This window comes from Myxine glutinosa, chromosome 5, assembly GCF_964187855.1.
Source record: "Myxine glutinosa chromosome 5, kmMyxGlut1.1, whole genome shotgun sequence".
In the NCBI taxonomy this organism is placed as follows: Eukaryota; Metazoa; Chordata; class Myxini; order Myxiniformes; family Myxinidae; genus Myxine; species Myxine glutinosa.
In genome coordinates, this window is record NC_136265.1 from 94,602,394 (window position 1) to 94,621,894 (window position 19,501).

General features: G+C 41.8%; 1 protein-coding gene across 1 annotated transcript in view; it reads left to right on the forward strand.

Annotated features, from left to right (window-relative positions):
- The window catches only part of LOC137427337 (uncharacterized), a 385,725-nt gene that overhangs the window by 153,052 nt on the left and 213,172 nt on the right, over positions 1–19,501 (forward strand). Inside the window, exon 8 of the mRNA XM_078777386.1 lies at positions 4,284–5,302. Within this exon, the coding sequence (XP_078633512.1) occupies positions 4,284–5,302 (1,019 nt within the window). The remainder of the gene's footprint in view (positions 1–4,283; positions 5,303–19,501) is intronic.

Consider the following 19,501-nt stretch of genomic DNA (forward strand, 5'->3'; position numbering starts at 1 on the left):
CCGAGAGCAAGAATGAGAGAAAATGCGACCTCTTCCAACGAACGCCAGCATAAAGAGAATGCGACCGCCTTAGACTCCAGAAGAGAGCAAAATGGCGAGACGGCTTTTTTTTGCTCCCCGTTCTCTCGAATGTTCCACCGCTGATGTCACACCTTGTCCAATCACCGATGTCCCATTACATCAGTCCATGGCCACGACCAATCGTTGTCTTCGGGGCAGGGCCTCATGGCCTTACTTCATGCCCAATGACGAAGGTCATGAGTTGATGGGAGGGGTGGGGGGAGTCTAATCTCTTTCCAGAATGTTCAGATGACGTCCGGGTTTCTTTGCCAATTGGCAAATGTGTTGGGTTTCTGTCGGGCTTTTATGGTTGTTGTAATGGCGGCCCTTTTTGATGGAATAAAAACAAAGGGAAAAATCACAGGGGCAATTTCGCACTGGGGTTTATTAATCTTACACCCGAGAACGAGTTAACACAAAAGCCACGCCCCTTATGGCGACATGCAAACATTCTTAACCTGAATATTTACCCTGCTTATGTTCATCAAGTTGGTGGCTCCTTTTTCGCATCACACAGTCCATACTAAAACCTACACATTCTGAACTTTCCTAAGGTATTCCATGTCTACCCCCACAAACGTAACACACATCATGATTATGATGATTAATGATAATAGTGCATGATGATGATGGTACCTAATGATAAAGATAAAAATTATGATACACCGTCAGTCATCATGACAATGACAATGACAATTGTCCTGAATGATAAGTATCATGATAATGGTGCATCATGATAATGGCACATAATGACAATAATGATGATGATGATGATGATGATGATGACTGAATGATCGTTTTAAGGCCATTTTCCCCGCTGGAGCGGGGGTTAGCCTTGCGGGCCCCATGACAATCATGGTTCCCTGTTCGAGGCAATGTTTTTATGGCCGGATGCCCTTCCTGACGCCAACCCTTGGTCACACTCTTACGATGTGCAGGGATACGGTGCACCTATTCTAAACCGGGGTACACACCGGGATCATTCATCCCAGCAAGCTGGTACTCAATTTGCCGACCTCGGAAGGATGACATGCTGAGTCAACCGCCCTGGCGTTAATTCAGCGATCGACAGGGATTCGAACCCAGGATCCGAGGATCCCATGCCGGCACCCTGACCGCTAAGCCAACACCAGGCTATAATGACCAATAATTACAATGATGATTGTACATGATATGATAATGATATTAATGGTAATTATAATGATAACAAGCCTGAACGGTCAGCCTGCACGAATCGCGCCAAGTGAAAATTAAAACAAAGATACATTCGCCACCTGAGGTAACTCGGTCAAAATTTATCCGATTTGGACTGGATTTGTGGTGGTCAGGTGGAAACACCCCCAAGCCACTACCAAGTCTGAAAACCGAATTCAAATTCAAATCCGCAAGGGTCTGCAGAGTGATTGCTCTTTCAATTTATTACCCCGCACACGTGAACCCAAAAACGTGATTAAGCAATTCGTTGTGTCATCTTGGCCATTTATTATCATCGGTTTATGATCGAGGAACAACTTATTTAAATCTAATGTTATATTTTGAACATGAATAGGAAGACAAGTCTTTCATTTTAACGTACTCCGGCTTTGAAATCATCCGATTGTACATACAGTGCAACGTCCAGAGAGGAGTTGAGTAATATTTTTACTCGGCCTGTCTGGCAATCAAACAAATCTTAAAATCACTTTGAACAGGAAGCTTACTGTTTTGAAGGACCTTATCAAGGATACAAACAACAGGCATGATTAACTCATGTAATGTGTAAGATATGGTGATGTACTGGTTAAAACGGTTGAAAAACCCCGAATTAATTCATTTATTCGTCTTTTACAATCTTTATTTTATGTAAATTGAATTATATACTTGAACAATGTGGAACACAGATTGCCTTCTTAATACTTCCAAGAACATCCAGTTTTGGAGTACTTGGACATGTTAAATAGGTTAATGTATAAGGGTGGTGCACACGACTGCTTCAATCGCACAAAACTTTGGGAATTTTTCCTTTGACGACTTTTGAAATCATTATTTTATGAAAATGAAGTGTATCGTTGAACATGTGCATTTATAAAAGCAATCAATTAGAGTTATTGACACAAATGACTTATTGACAAATGACAAAATCACAGACTGGTCAAACAAGTGGAACATGTCTTTCAATCCTGACAAATCTCACACTCTTACTATGTCTCTCCGAAAAGATCGACTGGACAACGCTCCCATCTACTTTCTCAACAATCCTCTCCAAGAAGTTCTGTCGCTCAAGCTTTTGGGTCTCACTATCTGCCATGATCTTTCTTGGGAAAACCACATTTCCAAGCTGGCCTCCAAAGCCAGTCGCCGACTGGGCATCCTCCGTCGTGCGAAGTCCTTCCTCGGCACACCTGAGCTCCTCACCACATACAAGGCTTTCATCCGCAGCTCAATGGAATACTGTTCTCCCCTATGGGCCGGTGCTCCTGCCTCACACCTAGCTCGGCTTCACGCTGTTAAAACCAAAGCTTTCAGAATTATTGGAATCTCCCACGATGAAGCTATCTCTGAGGGCCTTTCACTCACTCACCGCAGGCAGGTAGGTGGTCTTTCTGTCTTCTACCGACTCCTCTCCGGCCTTACACCCCCAGCTCTCTCTGTGCTCTGTCCCCCAAATATTCCTACAGGTCGCACAATATCTGCCAGCAACCCTCTGATGGTTAAACTGCCGAAATCTCGGCTCTCTGCTCACCTTCACTCTTTCATCCCTCTTTTCTCCCACCTCTGGAACAAACTCCCTCACTCCCTTCAATCCCACTCCTTCCTCCAGGTCTTTAAAACAGCTGTTCACCACCATCTCTTATCTTCCCCCATCCAAAACCTTGATCTTTTCTACCCCCGCTAATTCACCCCAGATCCACCTTGTTTGAAATTCCAACTTCTTTCCTGGAAGTCCTGGCAGTGTCCATATGTTTTATACCTCTCCCACCGCCCCCTTCCCATGCCCCCCCCCCCCCAAAGCCCTCGCCCTCTCTCAGATCTCTCGATGTCTCCATGTCTCTCGGTCCCTGCTCTCAAATGTTGTGTTTGTGTCCTTCCCCCTCTCTCCCCATCTTGTCTACCGCTCCCGATGTTATATGTTTTATGTGTCGGTTTGTCTTTCTGTGTGATTAATGTTCGCTCTTTCACGAGCCTCGATCTTGTATACAAAAAAATAAATAAAATAATCACTGATAATTGGATGAATTTACCCTAAAGTATTGTTGCGGCCGTGGGTTTCGGGTCCACTAAAAGGGGGGTAGCCTCGTTTCCCCTCAAACTTTCAGGGCCTGAGGCTACCGCACATGAATAACTTTGTGCCATAGCAGGTTGATAATAATCAACCGCTAGTGCCAATCAGTTAACCACTTGCTTCAATGTCTATGGTGTAATACCGTTTAACTGAATGCCACATGATCTTCTGGCCGGTGCACGCACCCCCGGATCCCCGGATATGCACCAATCTTATGTTAATTAGATATTTAACGAGGGCGGCCGAGATTTACCGCTTGATGCATTCCGGACTGAATGAACCAGTTAGTCGAGGAATGATAGTCTCTCTGCGGTGAGTATAATGACTTTTGCAATGGCTTTTAATGTGTGTGTCGGAAAAGAAAGTGCATCGAAAAAAATTCTGTATTAATAACGGGTCATTGGGATGTACTTTCGCGTCGGGTATAAAGGAAAGATGTGGGGGAAATGGAGGAGGTGAAGGTTTGGTTTTATTTAGCTTCTCATTTCAAATAAATTTTGGCCCAATGAGGGATACACTCGCTGCTCACGTGCATGAAACGATCTTCCCAGATTAAAACGTGGATCACACATATGGGACGAGAAGTGCTGCGCACATGAAACAATTACCCCCAAGGAAAAACGAGTGAAAAGCCTCTCTAAACCTTCACCAACGCATTTTATGACACTCTGACCCACGACAAAGGGGAAGGAGCTATTCTATACCATGGAAATAATCACACGTGTGGAAGTGTATGGTGGTTGCCATTGCCTCAGCGGTTTACTAAAACTGTAACAGTACGAATATCTTGGGACAAACCCAAACTTTTGCACAGCACTGTATATTTACATCAACAATAATGTTTTCCTTTTTCCAGTCGAACAAATACACATGTACATGTTTGCGTACGTTTGTCAGAATTATATTGCGAGTATTGAACAAAATCTGATTTTTTACAGGTCATGTGATGTTGTATTTACAGGTGTACCCATTGAATCTACAAGGGAGACTGCACCTACTTTTATGAACAGCGTAGACACAGGACCGCAGGACCCACCAACTGAAACAAACAAGAGGACTTTTTACAAACGCAACAAAAGGAATAATGAATTGTTTGCACGTAATAATTTTCACCAGGCTCACAAAGGAGAGAAAGATGAAGTCCCGTACATATGCATAAGTTGTGGAAAAGCTTTTAATCATTCATCCACCCTTAAATCACACATCAGAATTCATAATGCTGAACGCCCGTACAAATGTTCAAGCTGTGGAAAAGCTTTTCGTCACTCATCCCACCTAAAATCACACATGAGAATTCACAATGGTGAACGCCCATACAAATGCATAAGTTGTGGAAAATCTTTTAATCAGTCATCCACCCGTAAATCACACATGACAATTCACAATGGTGAACGCCCATACAAATGCACAACTTGTGGAAAATCTTTTAATCGATCATCCACCCTTAAATCACACATGACAATTCACAATGGTGAACGCCCATACAAATGCAAAAGTTGTGGAAAATCTTTTAATCGATCATCCCACCTTAAATCACACATGACAATTCACAATGGTGAACACCCATACAAATGCATAAGTTGTGGAAAATCTTTTAATCAATCATCCCACCTTAAATCACACACGAGAATTCATAATGGTGAACACCCATACAAATGCACAGCTTGTGGAAAATCTTTTAATCAATCATCCAACCTTAAATCACACATGACAATTCACAACGGTGAACGTCCATATAAATGCAAAAGTTGTGGAAAATCTTTTAATCAGTCAGGCAACCTTAAAAAGCACATGATAATTCACAATGATGAACGCCCATACAAATGCAAAAGTTGTGGAAAATCTTTTAATCTGTCAGGCAATCTTAAAACACACATGAGAATTCACAATGGAGAACGCCCATACAAATGCATAAATTGTGGAAAATGTTTTAATCGATCATCCACCCTTAAAACACACATGATAATTCACAACAGAGAATGACTGTACAAATGCTCAGATTGAAGAGAATCATCTCCTTCGGTCAAGCCACCTGAAAAACATGTGGAAATTCACAATTGAGAACAAGGAGATTAACAACAAAGAGAATGTCCATGCGAAATTTGTGTAAAATCCTCCATTAAACCATGTGAGCTCAAGAAACACTTTTTATTTTACCTTTTTATATGTAGCCGAGGCTTGTGGAAGAGATAGACGCAGACTAGGACAATCAATGGGTGTGGGGAGGAATGAGAGTCACAGAGCATCCGTGGGGTGGACAAGGTGTATACAGAAGGGAGACAATTTTTGAATCGGGAATAGGACCGGGCCCAGAACACAATTTGGAGAATTTTTTTTCATCGTTTGAAAAACTCCACCTGAAAAAGCAGGTGAAAATTTACCTGAGAAGTCACACTATACAATGTCCACACTGATGCCCAATTTCCAAAAAGTCTCAAAAGTCACATTATCTGGAGGATGATTGTGTCTTCTGCTTACTGAAGAAGAAGAATTTATTTTCCTCACGTGGTGAATTTGAAATATTTATTGATACGTGCACAACTTATTGATATGTGCTCGGAGAGATGTAGATCATAAATCACAATACACAGAGTACCAATCAACCCAAAACCACTGTTCACTTCTCTAAGGTTCGGCAAAATAACATGGTTTTTATATAAAAGAGGAGAGCAAAGGAATAGGCAGTGCCTGGGTAAGCTCAAAGGCTTATGTTTGACAGGCATACACTGCTGAGGACATCCAGGAAATTAAAAAGATAAGCATATAATAAGTCTTCGAATCGTTATCCAGAGAGCTTGGGAAATAAATGGAGTAAAAAGTTCTTGCAATTCATCCAATAAGAGTGGTTGGTGAACAGGTTTTATGACTGGGGAGTGGAGTCGGCATACATCGTTATCCCCTTGCAGGTGACAGATCAAAAGGCTTTCCCATGGCTGATTACTCAAAGGAATGTGTTTTGCCCAAAACCCCAGGTTGTATGCCTTACAAGATATTTTATTAATAAATGTCCCTCCAATATATTGTTGCGGTTTTGGGAATAAAGGCAACCCCCCTTTTGTTAGTTACACCACAACATGTTGCCTCACTTCGTTAGTTATCTATCTATAATTCCAGTAATCTCTGTGTGTGTGTGTGTCTGTGACCGCTGTTTCTCGACAACCACGGGTCCGATATACTTTTAACTTGCCAGGTATATTGCTGGGGACCCGAGGATGTGCCTTTTCAAGGTTTCATATTAATCGGACAATTACTTACCGAGCTATGTCCAAAAAACGATTCAACCAATCAGAGAGCAGCGAACTATCGCGTGTGCCGAACGTGGCGGACACACTCTGCCTCGGATGGCACATTTGAGAGCGTATTCATTTATTTCACGTTTGCAAACTATGTTGGCGTTAAACTATGTTTTAAAACTAATAAAAACGAATTTGCGATTCATTCGCTTTCCTGCGCGTTTGTGCACGCGATGGCGATTTCTTTACCAAACTCCGGAAGCCGTTCGCTTTGGACCAAACCATTTCATGTAAATAGAGGGGGGGGATATAATTTTAGATATAGATATAGTACGGGCAATGCCCTAGTTTCTTATTAAATGTGAAGTCTAGTCTCCTTGCCAGTGTTAGTATGCGTTGAGGCAGGTAGAGTAATGGTAGGCCTCATTGCAGCCTGAAGTGCCGTGTCATGGGCCTAGGACAAGTCTAGCAGGCCCGAGGGAGGAGCTGGAGGGCGTGGCCGGTAAGCAGCGAACAGCCAATGGAGGCTAAAGGGAGTGGCCAGTAAGTTCCAGCCAATGGAGGCAGAATGGAGTGGCCGAGAGCGACCAAGAAGGGGCTGTCACGACACGTGACCTGTGGAACATTCGAGTGGGGCTCCGGGGGGGCTATAAAACCCGGCCCGGACCCCCATTCTCTCTCTCTCTCTGGTCCGGGACTCTGAACGCTCTCTCTGCCCCAATGCGCTCTCTGCCTGGACTCCCTGCACGTGCACTCTGCCTCGCTGACCTTGAGATACGCTCCTCGGATTCCTGTTACGTGCGCGACTGTGATCAACGCCCCTGCCGCAAACATCCTTTGGGGGTATCCGCCAAACGAACCCGTCCGGGCAAACTGCATGAGCGGCCTCGCTTTGGGCGCATTCCCCTCTTCCTCCCCTTCCCCGGACGAGTCTGACGGCCCTTGTCTGGGACGTAAGTAAGGCCGTTAAGATTCTCGACTGTGTCCCTTTTCTCTGAATAAATCCTGTGGATCGTTTCCAACCTGGCCGTCATAGCCTTTTCACCATTGCCCTAGCATTGCACAAATGAAAACCGCTCGATCGGGTTCCATAATGTTAACGGCACGAGTTACACGACGCACAAACCACTCGGGCGTAAAATACCAGCGTGACTCGTGCGAGGTTCAGCCCCCGTTCTCACGGCTGCGTGTGTCGAAGGTACTTAGGTCGTGACCGTTAACCCTTCCACGCGTTAGCTGTGGGTTCGGCGGCTGGAATTGCCCAGCAATCCGCCCCCCACGAGGGTGGTGTCGGTAGCGGCCTCGAGGGGGAGCAGGGCTTAACCCCCCCCTCAGTACGTCGATAAGCGCGATATCCACAGCAATATGTTTCATTTGTGATGTATGAAAAGTATATTGTGGATTATATTCTCCATAAGTGTTTATATGGATATGAAAATCCAAAAGGCCTGTTTCAGAATGGCACAGCAGGGCACTGTAAGTTTATTGGAACAGCCAGTTCGCTTCCTCACACCAATGATTTTTTTATTTTATTCGATCAATTAAACAGTAATTGGTATCATTGGTTACACTTCCACAGTATAATTGGTTACACTTCCACAGTATAATTGGCTACACTTCCGCAGTATAATTGGTTACACTTCCACAGTATAATTGGTTACACTTCCACAGTATAATTGGTTACACTTCCACAGTATAATTGGTTACACTTCCACAGTATAATTGGTTACACTTCCACAGTATAATTGGTTACACTTCCACAGTATAATTGGTTACACTTCCACAGTATAATTGGCTACACTTCCACAGTATAATTGGTTACACTTCCACAGTATAATTGGTGACACTTCCACAGTATAATTGGTTACACTTCCACAGTATAATTGGTTACACTTCCACAGTATAATTGTTTACACTTCCACAGTATAATTGGCTACACTTCCACAGTATAATTGGTTACACTTCCACAGTATAATTGGCGACACTTCCACAGTATAATTGGTTACACATCTACAGTATATTTGGATACACTTCCACAGTATAATTGGTTACACTTTCACAATATAAGTTTGGCGGATGTGTTAGTTTGGCAGATGTGTTTGTTTGGCTGATGTGTTAGTTTGGCGGACCAATCACCCAGCGCCGTCTTATCATCCCACCCAATCGTCGTTCGGGGCGTGGCCTCTTGGCTATTCTTGATGCCCAATGACGAAGCTCGGCGTGTCGCCGAGCCATCCTTCGGGAATGTTCGGCTCGACGGGGTTCCTCTGCCGATCGGCATGACCGGTCATACTGTCGGCGATTGGGGTGGTTGTTATGGTGAGCTTTTTAAATGAAATAAAACGTTAGGGATAATCACAGGGCAATTACACACTGGGGATTATTCTTCAGCCCAAATTAGCATAGCTCCACCCCTTATATGGAGACGCATATACGATCTTACTGGACAGTCGGCATAACTTAGATACATGAACGTGGCTTCACGGCATATGGAGCACGCTAAACCTACACAATTCTATCTGGACTCAGGTATTTCATCACCTACCCCACACGTAACCACACATACATACATACATACACACACATACATAAATACTCACACACAGACATACATACATTCACTCATACATACTTACACACATACATACTTCCACACATACATACTGTTTCGTCGCCCGTGTGGTTAACACCGCAGGCTGACGAATAGCCAACCGATCTTACTGCCGAGGCGAACTCCCGAATTATTGGCGGTTATTTGTATGGCACGCATGGGACGGAAGGAACTGAGGACTTATCTGGACGAAACACAAGGGTTCAATCCGAAACCCACAGAACAAATAAACAACACAGCAAATGAAATGTCACAATAAATAATTTAATGACATTCAATTCAAAGAATAAAAGGTCAAACAAAATGATGACGTATAAACTATCATTCCTACTGTGAGGGATCCTCCAGCAGATGCAAAAACAGACAAGGAGAAAGATAATGAAAATAAAAGGTTTCGTTTTAAGCCAGCCTGCACTCAGCTTTGCGTCCTAAATGGCCTTTTGGAGCCTGGTGGTCGTTGGAACTCAGTCACCGTGCGGGAAGCGCACAAGATGGCACCGAGTCGCCACCGGTGTGAGGCAAGCAGACAGGATAGCCTCCTTTGCCTTGCTCGTGACCTCCCCTGTCTCCGAAGAGCACCACCGTCAGCAACACCTCCTCCGACTATTCAAAAGTCCCACCCACAACAGCTCCGAAAGCTCTCCTCAAAAGCTCCACACGAACCAACCGCAGCCGAGAGCCAGAGGCAAAGGACAAAAAGACCCAGAGTCAGACGCACTCTTCCTCTTCCCCCCAGCTTGAACCTTCTCGCTGTCACGTCACTCCCGATCAATCATGAACCTCGGGCGTGGCCTCATGGCCTTGCTCTTTCCAGAGGCGGGGCGTAGTTGCCGATTACGATTCCATTTAGACTGGGATTAGTCTGCTCGGGAATGTTCGGGGCTTGTCGGTGGTCACGTCGGTTGTTGTTGTTGTTGTTGTTGTTGTTGGAGGTGGTTGCATGGATAGCCTTGTAGATGTAAAAAAAAAAAACGGAGGGGAAAACCCACAGGAGGCAATCACATACCGGGGAAACTAATCTTAACCTCTATCGAGATAACACAAGCTCCACCCCTCCTGTGAAGACACATACATACAAACATACATACATACATACACTCAAACATACTTGCACACATACATACATACATACACTCAAACATACTTGCACACATACATACTGTTACGTTTGTGGGGGGTAGGCAATGCAATACCTTGGTCCATGTACAACATGTACAAACATGAAATGTGTCAATACTGTAGTTGCGGTGGTTGTGTTTATAGGTGGTGGGTCCCTTCTCTGTATTTACAGGTTCCTGTAGGTGTACATCATGAGTGACAGAGCCAAACTTGGTCAAGTTACCCATCAAACGCAGGAATCCATGAACTCAGAAGTAGATGATAAATGTTGTTCCTGGGACACCCCCAAATCTCCATTCACTTACATGTAAATTTTCCTCTCACCCCCACTTTCCCTCATTTCCCCTTAACACCTCTATTTCTGCCACCCTGATCTTTATGAACCTTTTGGCCTTTTGACATACTAGCTATAGCAAAAGATAACCTACTCTTATCCTCAATGTTGTTCATTAGACCACTCAAACAATGATCCGACGAATATTTGCTCCCTCTCACTCTCTTAATATCAATGATCCTGAGTATACCACTCAAACATCGATCCTACAAATATTTGTTTATGCGTAGGAAATAATTGAATTCTCTTACCACTACCATCACCATCTAATATATTAACAAAAAAGATGTTTGAGTTTGGTTCTTTGTCAAGATATTTTAACTGAGCTAAGATAAAATGATAAACCTCCCTCAATGTTCTTGTTTGAGCACCTCCAGTGCCACAAACCATTTTGGTAGGCTCTGCCCACTTTTTGGTAAACCCGCCCACTTTTGTTAAGCTCCGCCCACTTTTGGTAAGCCCCACCCACTTTTTGGTAAGCCCCACCCACTTTATAAACTCTCCAGCATTGTATCATCTTCAGTTAAGACATTACATCATTTCCAGTTAAGACATGCCCAGGGAATTTCCACAGGAAATGACATACCCAGCCCTTATAAAAGGCACTGACCACACAGGCTTTTTCAAACACGCTTTCTGCTTCACTTGAGAATGGACTACTGTGCTGAAATGGAATGGGATAACTTTGCCATTCCTTGGAGTCCTGCTAACTATGTGGTGCTCAACCTTCAGATTGATGAACTGGACTCGAACCTCTTATCAATGGAGGTGTTTATTTATTTAATTTTTTTTTTTTTTTTTTTTAGATAAGACTCGTGTAAGAGTTAGCAAAATTTCTTTTAATATTCATAGAGCTTGATTTATACAAATAAAAATATTGTATTAAATTAATACATTGTTATTTTCTCTCACAGGAAATTGTATCTGAGATACGAAATGAAAATACTGCTTTTAACACAACTTGGAATGAAGTTATTTTTTTGTTTGAAGACATTTTGAACAGCCAAGACCCACAGAACGAGTTCTACCCTGATGACCCAGCCAAAGAGTTATACCTTGGAGATCCACAAAATCCTGAAAAAGAGTTCTACCATGATGATACTTATTGTGAGTTATCAAAACAAAACCCACTGAACAAGTTCTACGTTGATGAGCCAGAATACAAGTTATACAATGGAGACCCACAAATTTATGAAAATTTGGAAACGGGAATTCTCCCTAATGGTCCGCAGTTATACTATGTGAGACTCGTCACAGAAACCCCAAAAAAATGGGAAAGGAGAGTTCTCCCTGATGGTCCGCAGTTATACTATGTGAGACTCATCACAGAAACCCTAAAAAAATTGGGAAAGGAGAGTTCTCCCTGATGGCCTACAGTTATACTATGTGAGACTCTTCACAGAAACCCAAAAAATTGGGAAACGGGAGTTCTCCCTGATGGGCCGCAGTTATACTATGTGAGACATCACAAAAACCCTAAAAAATTGGGAAAGGGAAGTTTTTCCTGATGGTCCGCAGTTATGCTATGTGAGACTTATCACGGAAACCCCCAATATTTCTGAAAATTGTGGTTCTACCTTGGAGACTTGGAAAGATGGTTATATTTTTGGAGACTCGGAATGGGGGTTTTGTTTTGATGACTCGGAATGTGATGCCTATCTTGGAGGCTCAATAGGGATGTGGTTATACCTTGGGAACTTGGAAAGTTGGTTTTATTTTGGAGACTATACCTGTGGGGTCCATCTTGGAGACTCTTTGGATTCTAAAGCAATGAACAATGTTCTTTGTTTAATGGCATCTGATTTAAGGTAAGTTCAGTTAATTAAAAATCAATTAAATTATATATGTTATTTAATTCAATATTAGATAAGTAATATATATTTATTTTTTTTTACATATATTTCAGCAATATCAAGAAAGTTAGGGGAAGAAAATGCTAGAAAATTCTTTCTTCCCATTTCTACCTCTTAAAACTTGAAAACCTTGCAAGACAGAATTGGAAGAAGAGGAGTAAAAAAAAAGATTATGTTGGGGTTGGGGTTGGGATTTTGAATGGGTTGGGTTAGGGATGGGGTTGGGTTAGGGATGGGGTTGGCTTAGGGCTGGGATTTTGAATGTGAGCGTTAGGGTTGGGTTTGGGGTTGGGTTAGGGATGGGGTTGGGTTTGGGTTCTGGATGTGAGGTGAATTTTTGAATGAATGTCATACCTCACAGACTCATTTATCTTATATTATCATTGAATTGTTTCAAAAAAGTTGGAAAAAGATGAATAGAATTGGAAGGTGATGCAAAGAGATGGAGTTAAGAACTTTTTTAATGGTTGATGTAATGGATACAGTTGTTTAGACTTACAAATTTGGTGTTTTAATGGGGGGGGTTAAGGGTTCAGTTGGGGTTAGGGTTGAGGTTGGGTTAGGGTTCGTATATTATTATGACACTCACACACACACACACACACACACCAACAAACAAAATTGTGTGCAGAAGTGAAGCCCCAACTGAAAAGTTGAGGGATTCTGTGTTTGGGGTTCACAGATCTCAAGAATGTATCCCCATTACACACACACACAAAAGGTAAGCCCCAACTGAAAAGTTGAGGGATTCTGTGTTTGGGGTTCACAGATCTCAAGAACGTATCCCCATTACATTTTATTATTTATTTATTGTTTTCAAGGGTATTATCTGCTTACTTGTGTTTTTTGTAATTCTTGTGAGTAAAATGAACCCAAGATTTCTTCTCCATTTAAATCATATAATTTGTAGGTCCAAGGGACTGTATCCATTACATCAACGATTTTAAATAATTCATTAGTCCATTTTTTGTATAACCTTTCTCAAAATGGCTTTTCCATCTGTATATTCTTCCAATATCACCAACTTTGAACTTGGGTTTTCTCAAATTAATTTCCTTTTCCTATTCTAATTTTGTAAATGATTCTGACGGTTTTGATTTTGTTGATGAATGAACTGTATTATTGTAATTATCTACAATATCCTGAATTAAATATACCCATTGTTGAGAACCGAGTTGTGTGAATTTTTTGTATAGTCTCTCTTTCAAAGTGCGATTAAAACGCTCAATAACAACTGCCTTTCCTTCATTAAAGGTGCTGTATAATTTAATACCCTCCCCCTCAAGAAATTTCATCAATATTTTGTTGTAGAACTCTGTTCCCTCATCAGTCCATAACTTCTTTGGTTTCCTTTTATCCCTATCAAATATTAGCTTAAAGGCTAACATTAAAGTATCACCCCTTTTATTTTTTAAAGGAACAACCCAGGCAAATCTACTCCTCAAATCAATAACGGTTAAAGCATACCTGTATCCCCTATCATTATTCAATTCAATTAAATCGGCGGACCAGATGTGGTCGGTGTCTTTTGAATAAACTTTCCTTCTTTTAAACTTTGTGATTATAGGTTTATGTAATTCATCAGCCAATAGCTCCTCAGTCTTGATGACCTCATGAGAGCTTAATAGTTTTTTGAGGGTGAAAAACCAAGACCAAGTTTCAATTTAGCACTTATCATTTTTTTCACAATAAACCTATCAACTTTCTCTCTCAACGTAGGATTTCGTATCAAAGACAAATTATACAACATTTCTCTGTCTGCTTCATGTTTTTCATCCAATGTAGTGGTATTCCCATAAGCAATATCATGCTTCATACACACTTCATCAACCCTATTTATAGGTTTAGACCAAGGTTTAGGATTGTCAGCCTCATCTAATCTTTTATCCAGGTTTGTTCCAGGACCACAGAAAGAATATCCAGGTAGATGTAGTTCCCCAGGAATTCCAGTTGTTGTAAATTTACTTTCTGACAGAAACTTTTGTATGTCTCCTCCACTTTTAGGAGAGATGAATTGGCACTTTTTAGAGCCACACACTTGACATATTCCTTTTTGATAAACTATTATTTTTAGCTTTAACATAAGAGATATTTTTAGATTTAGTTTTCTTTTTGCATTTGAGACAATAACTCATATTTCTTTATGAGAAAAAGTCCTACATAGTGCCAAAACCTTTTTGGTTTTCAACATATACATTTCGATCTTTATTTTTAAAACAAAGAATCCTTAGAAATGTCTTCACTCTCTCCTCCATTTATTTACAAATAAAGCTAACCAAAATCAATAACCCCAACATCATCAACCACATAATCTATTCCTTCTTCTTCTTCTTTATACCCCACTTTCCTGTTTAAATCTCCTCCCTGAAAGTGAACTCATCTCAGCAAATTTTAAAACCAATATCTTCCGAAGAGTCATTAGTTCTTTATTTTCCTCTTCGGTGCGTTGAGATTGATTTATTTGATGTAATACATTCAATCTTTTATTAATCTCACTGATTTCCATCTTTTTATATTTTTCCTCCCTCTCTTTCCTCCCTTTCCTCCTCCTTTTTCTCTTTCCTCCCTCTCCTCCTCCTTTTTTTCCCTTTCCTCATTCTCCTTTTTCTCCCTTTCCTCCTCCTTTTTCTCCCTCTCCTCCTTCTCCTCCTTCTCCTTTTTCTCCCTCTCCAACTCCTTCCTCATCCCTTGCTACCCTTGAGTTTGAGCCCCAAATAATATTATATATATATTCATCTGAATTTTGAGATATTCTTGTATCTCTAATTATTTTTCTCATAATAGGATACCAATAAGATTTGTTGATGATTTCTAAAAGAGTTTTATATGTCATAACTTTGAGGAGTTCATTTTTATTTAATATTTTAATCAAGTCTCTATTTGTGGGTTTAGCAATATCAGTATAAGGCCAGTTTTTATGACAACATTTCCATGTATATGCTCCAAATCATAAGGTATGTAATACCGAGCACCCTTTTCTTGTAGGTATCCCTGAATACAAAAATTATAATTCTCTTGTCGTCTTCTTCCTGTCATTTACGTATCAGAAATATATGTGAGATTAATATTTTGACAGGTAATACCACCCCATCTTCCCACTACCAAATCAGTTTGTATTCCTCAGCCATCTATCCTCATCTCATTACCTTCCTTCTTTGTCATATAAACTATTGTTTTGCTGTCATATGATTTTCTATTCTTAAAATCATGTATTTGTTGTTTGCTAATTGCACTTCCACATAAATCCTTATCCTCACCAAGCGGATAATATTCTTCTTTACGAGACTGATTAAAAGCATGTAGGTCTTCTAAGTTTATTGAAAAAAACCAATTAAACCCGAAATCAGGAATATCATACCCCCATTTATTAATTCGCATATTAACTATATGTCCTTCTTTATGAAATTCAATTGTAAGCAGGTCGTTAAATTGAATGAGGAACGGTGTATGGTCAGTATAACCAGGTGTTGTGGTTGTAAATTTTACTTGTTTAACAAAACGTGCTGTTTTCTTTAAAGATATATATTGTGATAAATCAATGAATCTCACCAAATCATTCACGTCAGTAGGACCCGGATAATTGGTTAATTTATAAGTATTCTTCATATTAATATTTTTACTTATACTATATTTTTGTCGTTCAGCCTGTGCCTTTGTATAATAAATTTGATAAATCAATATCCTGAGAGGATTCCCCAAAGATAGAACCATCTTTTCCAACATGTCATTTATATTAGACATCATTTATATTAGACAATTTATATTAGACATTTATATTAGACAACAATAATAAAAAATTTCATTATTGTTGAGTTGAAATAATACATATAAACATAATTGGCCACAACATTTAGAATTAATTTCTTGAACTTGAAATGTTTGATAAACACCATTCTGTAAGAATTGTATTACTTCAACAGGTGGTGGCATACCATAACTATCAAAATAATATTTATCCTGACTATTATGAATACAAACCCAATGAGAACCATTCTGTGTCTAAATTCATAATAATATTCTTTGTATTCTTGGACAACTTTGTTAATTCATCTCTCGTACAAATAACCACATTATCAATGTTTAGGTTTTTACAATACCGTATTTTCCGGTGTATCAACCGCACCCGTGCATCAACCGCACCCCCGATTTTCGACTTCCAAAAAAAGAAAAAAAGATTTTCAAGGGGGGAAAAAAAAAACATGAAAATTTAAAAAAGAGAAGAGAATAAATAAATAAAATGGAAAGTGAAATATGATGAAAGGAAAGAGAAACTGAAGACAGAGAAAGAGTGAAAATACATGAAATGAGTTGAAAGAGAATTTAAAAAACATAATTATTCTTTCTTGCCAATGTGGGGCCCTGAAAAGGGCCGTTCATGTGGGGCCCTGAAAAGGGCCGTTGGGTTTAGTCTCTAAAATCTGAAGAAGTCCTCGTCATCCGTTTCTTCAGTCCAATCCGAGTCGGGGTAGGCGAGATCCTCGTCGTCGTTATCCTCTTCTCCATCTTCGGAAAAGGGCCGTTGGGTTGAGGCTCTAAAATCCGAAGAAGTCCTCGTCATCTGTTTCTTCAGGGAAGACATTACGAAGATCATCATCCGAGTCTGGGTAGGCGAGATCATCGTCGTCGTTATCCTCTTCTCCACCGTGGGTCACTGCCACTTCATCCTCCCAGATGATGTCATCTTGAGTGCCATTAAGGGCATTAGATATGCAGTACTTGAGGAAGACCTGCTCGATGATGGCTGCCGGCAACTCCTCCCAGACCTTCAGTATCCAGCTACAGATCGTCGGGAGGTCCACCTTCCTCATCCTCCCGGTCTTGGTGAAGGTCTTGTCCCCCGACAGCATCCACTCCGACCAACAGCGCCGCAGACCGTCTTTGAACGGATTGCTGACTGAAACGTCTAGCGTCTGCAGCCGCGACGTCATGCCACCCGGGATCATCACCAGATCAGTGTTGAGCCCCCTCAGCGTTGACTTGGTGTCCTCTGTCTTGTGACAACGGAAGGCGTCGAGGACGAGCATGCTCCGTCGCCGCGAAAGCCCACCACCTTGTCTCCCCCACACGACACGGAGCCAGTCATCTACCAGTGCTTGGTCCATCCACCCCTTGGCCTGGGCATGAACGATTACACCCAGAGGAAATTTATCCTTTGGTAGCGTCTTCCTCTTGAAGATGATATATGGCGGCAGCTTTCCCCCATCAGCAGTGCACGCTAGCATAACCGTAAAATGATCTTTCTCATGACCCGTTGTAGTGATGGACACCGACTTGTCACCTTTGGCCGAGATGGTGGTCCCTCGAGGCACATCGAAGGTCAGCTGTGTCTGATCTGCGTTGCCGATGCGGCTTAGGGGATAGTCGTGCTGCTTGCAGAATTTGATCACGAACTTCTGAAAATTAGCAGTCTTCTCTGCTATGTCATCAGGGAGACTCTGTGCGATGTGGGTTCGCCGGCGAATGGAAAGGCCATGACGACCCATGAACCTGTACGCCCAAGACCTACTGGCCGTGAAGTCGTCGGCCCCTGTTTCCCTGGCGATGAGTCAGGCCTGGAGTCGCAACGCTAGTGTCGCGATGGCGTGTCCCTCGGCTCGCTTCTCTCTCACCCACATTAGCAGTCTCTCCTCCAAGGCCGGCCACTGGGCTGCTTTGCCCCTCATCGCCTTCTTCTTCGGCATCGGCTCCAGCATCTAATGACGGACTCGTCGATTCCGAAGTGTCGGCCGGCCGCCCGATTACTAAACTCTTCTGCAAACCTGCAGGCACGGAGCTTGAAAGCTGCTGTGAATGATCGCGGTGCCATCTCATGGTCGTGGTCAGGATAGAAGCGAATGGTGAAGCTTGGTCTTGGTCAGGATAAAAGCGAATGGTGAATCTTGGTCTTGATAGCTCGAACAGGATAGAACGAATGGTGAAACTCCCCATTGACCTCTCCGTTTTATACATTCGCCCAACCCATGCGGCGGCATCAAAGCCAACTTCAATAGGTTGGGCCAGATTTAAAAAAGAGTTGTTGATCGTCCCCGCCCAACCCTACGAAACGCACCCGGACCCGAAACTTTTTTTATTTTTTATTTTGATAAAGATCATAAAAAACGATCTTTTCACATTCAAATTTGGCGCTGTTCTGCACCGCGTGCGCAGTGCGTGCTGCGCAGAGCATTGCAAGTGCCTCGGGCAACTTCACCCATTTTACGTTGGCCATTCATGGCGGCTATTGTGTGAGATTTTTCCCGCTGAAATCTGTATTGATTCGTGCTAGAATCGGCTTGAAATGCCTATTGTGATCGCATCAATAGCCCGTGAGGGCTCTTCCAAGACGGTGAATGACTGGTTTGCGTGCAATATCGAGTTGGATGTTACAATCTCGGACTTCTATGCAGAGTTCTCAGATACCAAGTATGATGGGGATAGGGAGCCATTGCCTGACGATACACACGGTACTTTTGTCAAAGTATTCGCCGGCCCCAGTAAAACTGACATGACAAAAGTTTCACCAGCTTGCAAAGTTTCTGATGTGACAAAGACTCTTGGCTCATTTCTCAAATTTGTGTTGGCTGCAGACACGGCCACGGATCACAGGATGGAATCCGATGAATGAAGAAATAAAATCGTTTTGAGGAGGAAGGAGTCTTTATTTCATATTTTTCCATGTCAACAAAACTCAATGGAAAGTAGGAAAAAAATATTAAAAATAAAAATAAAAATCTCCCTCCCTACCCGAACTTTTGAGAAAAAAGGACACTCAACAACTTTTTATTTTTATGTGGCCTTACCGTGGCGTTGGTTACACAATAGGTACATCATAATGTCCCATGCAAAACATCCTGTTTACCATGGTGACGCTTTTGTTTTGTGACTTAATCCTATCTTTATTTAGCACACTCTATTCACTATGTGACCTGTCATTCAAAGAGAACGAGTGAAAGTACACATTTTCACAAACACGCATAGAAAAATCAAATATTACAAACTTCAAACTTTCTTGTATTTTGACTGGCAGCAGTAATCGGCGTTGAATCTACC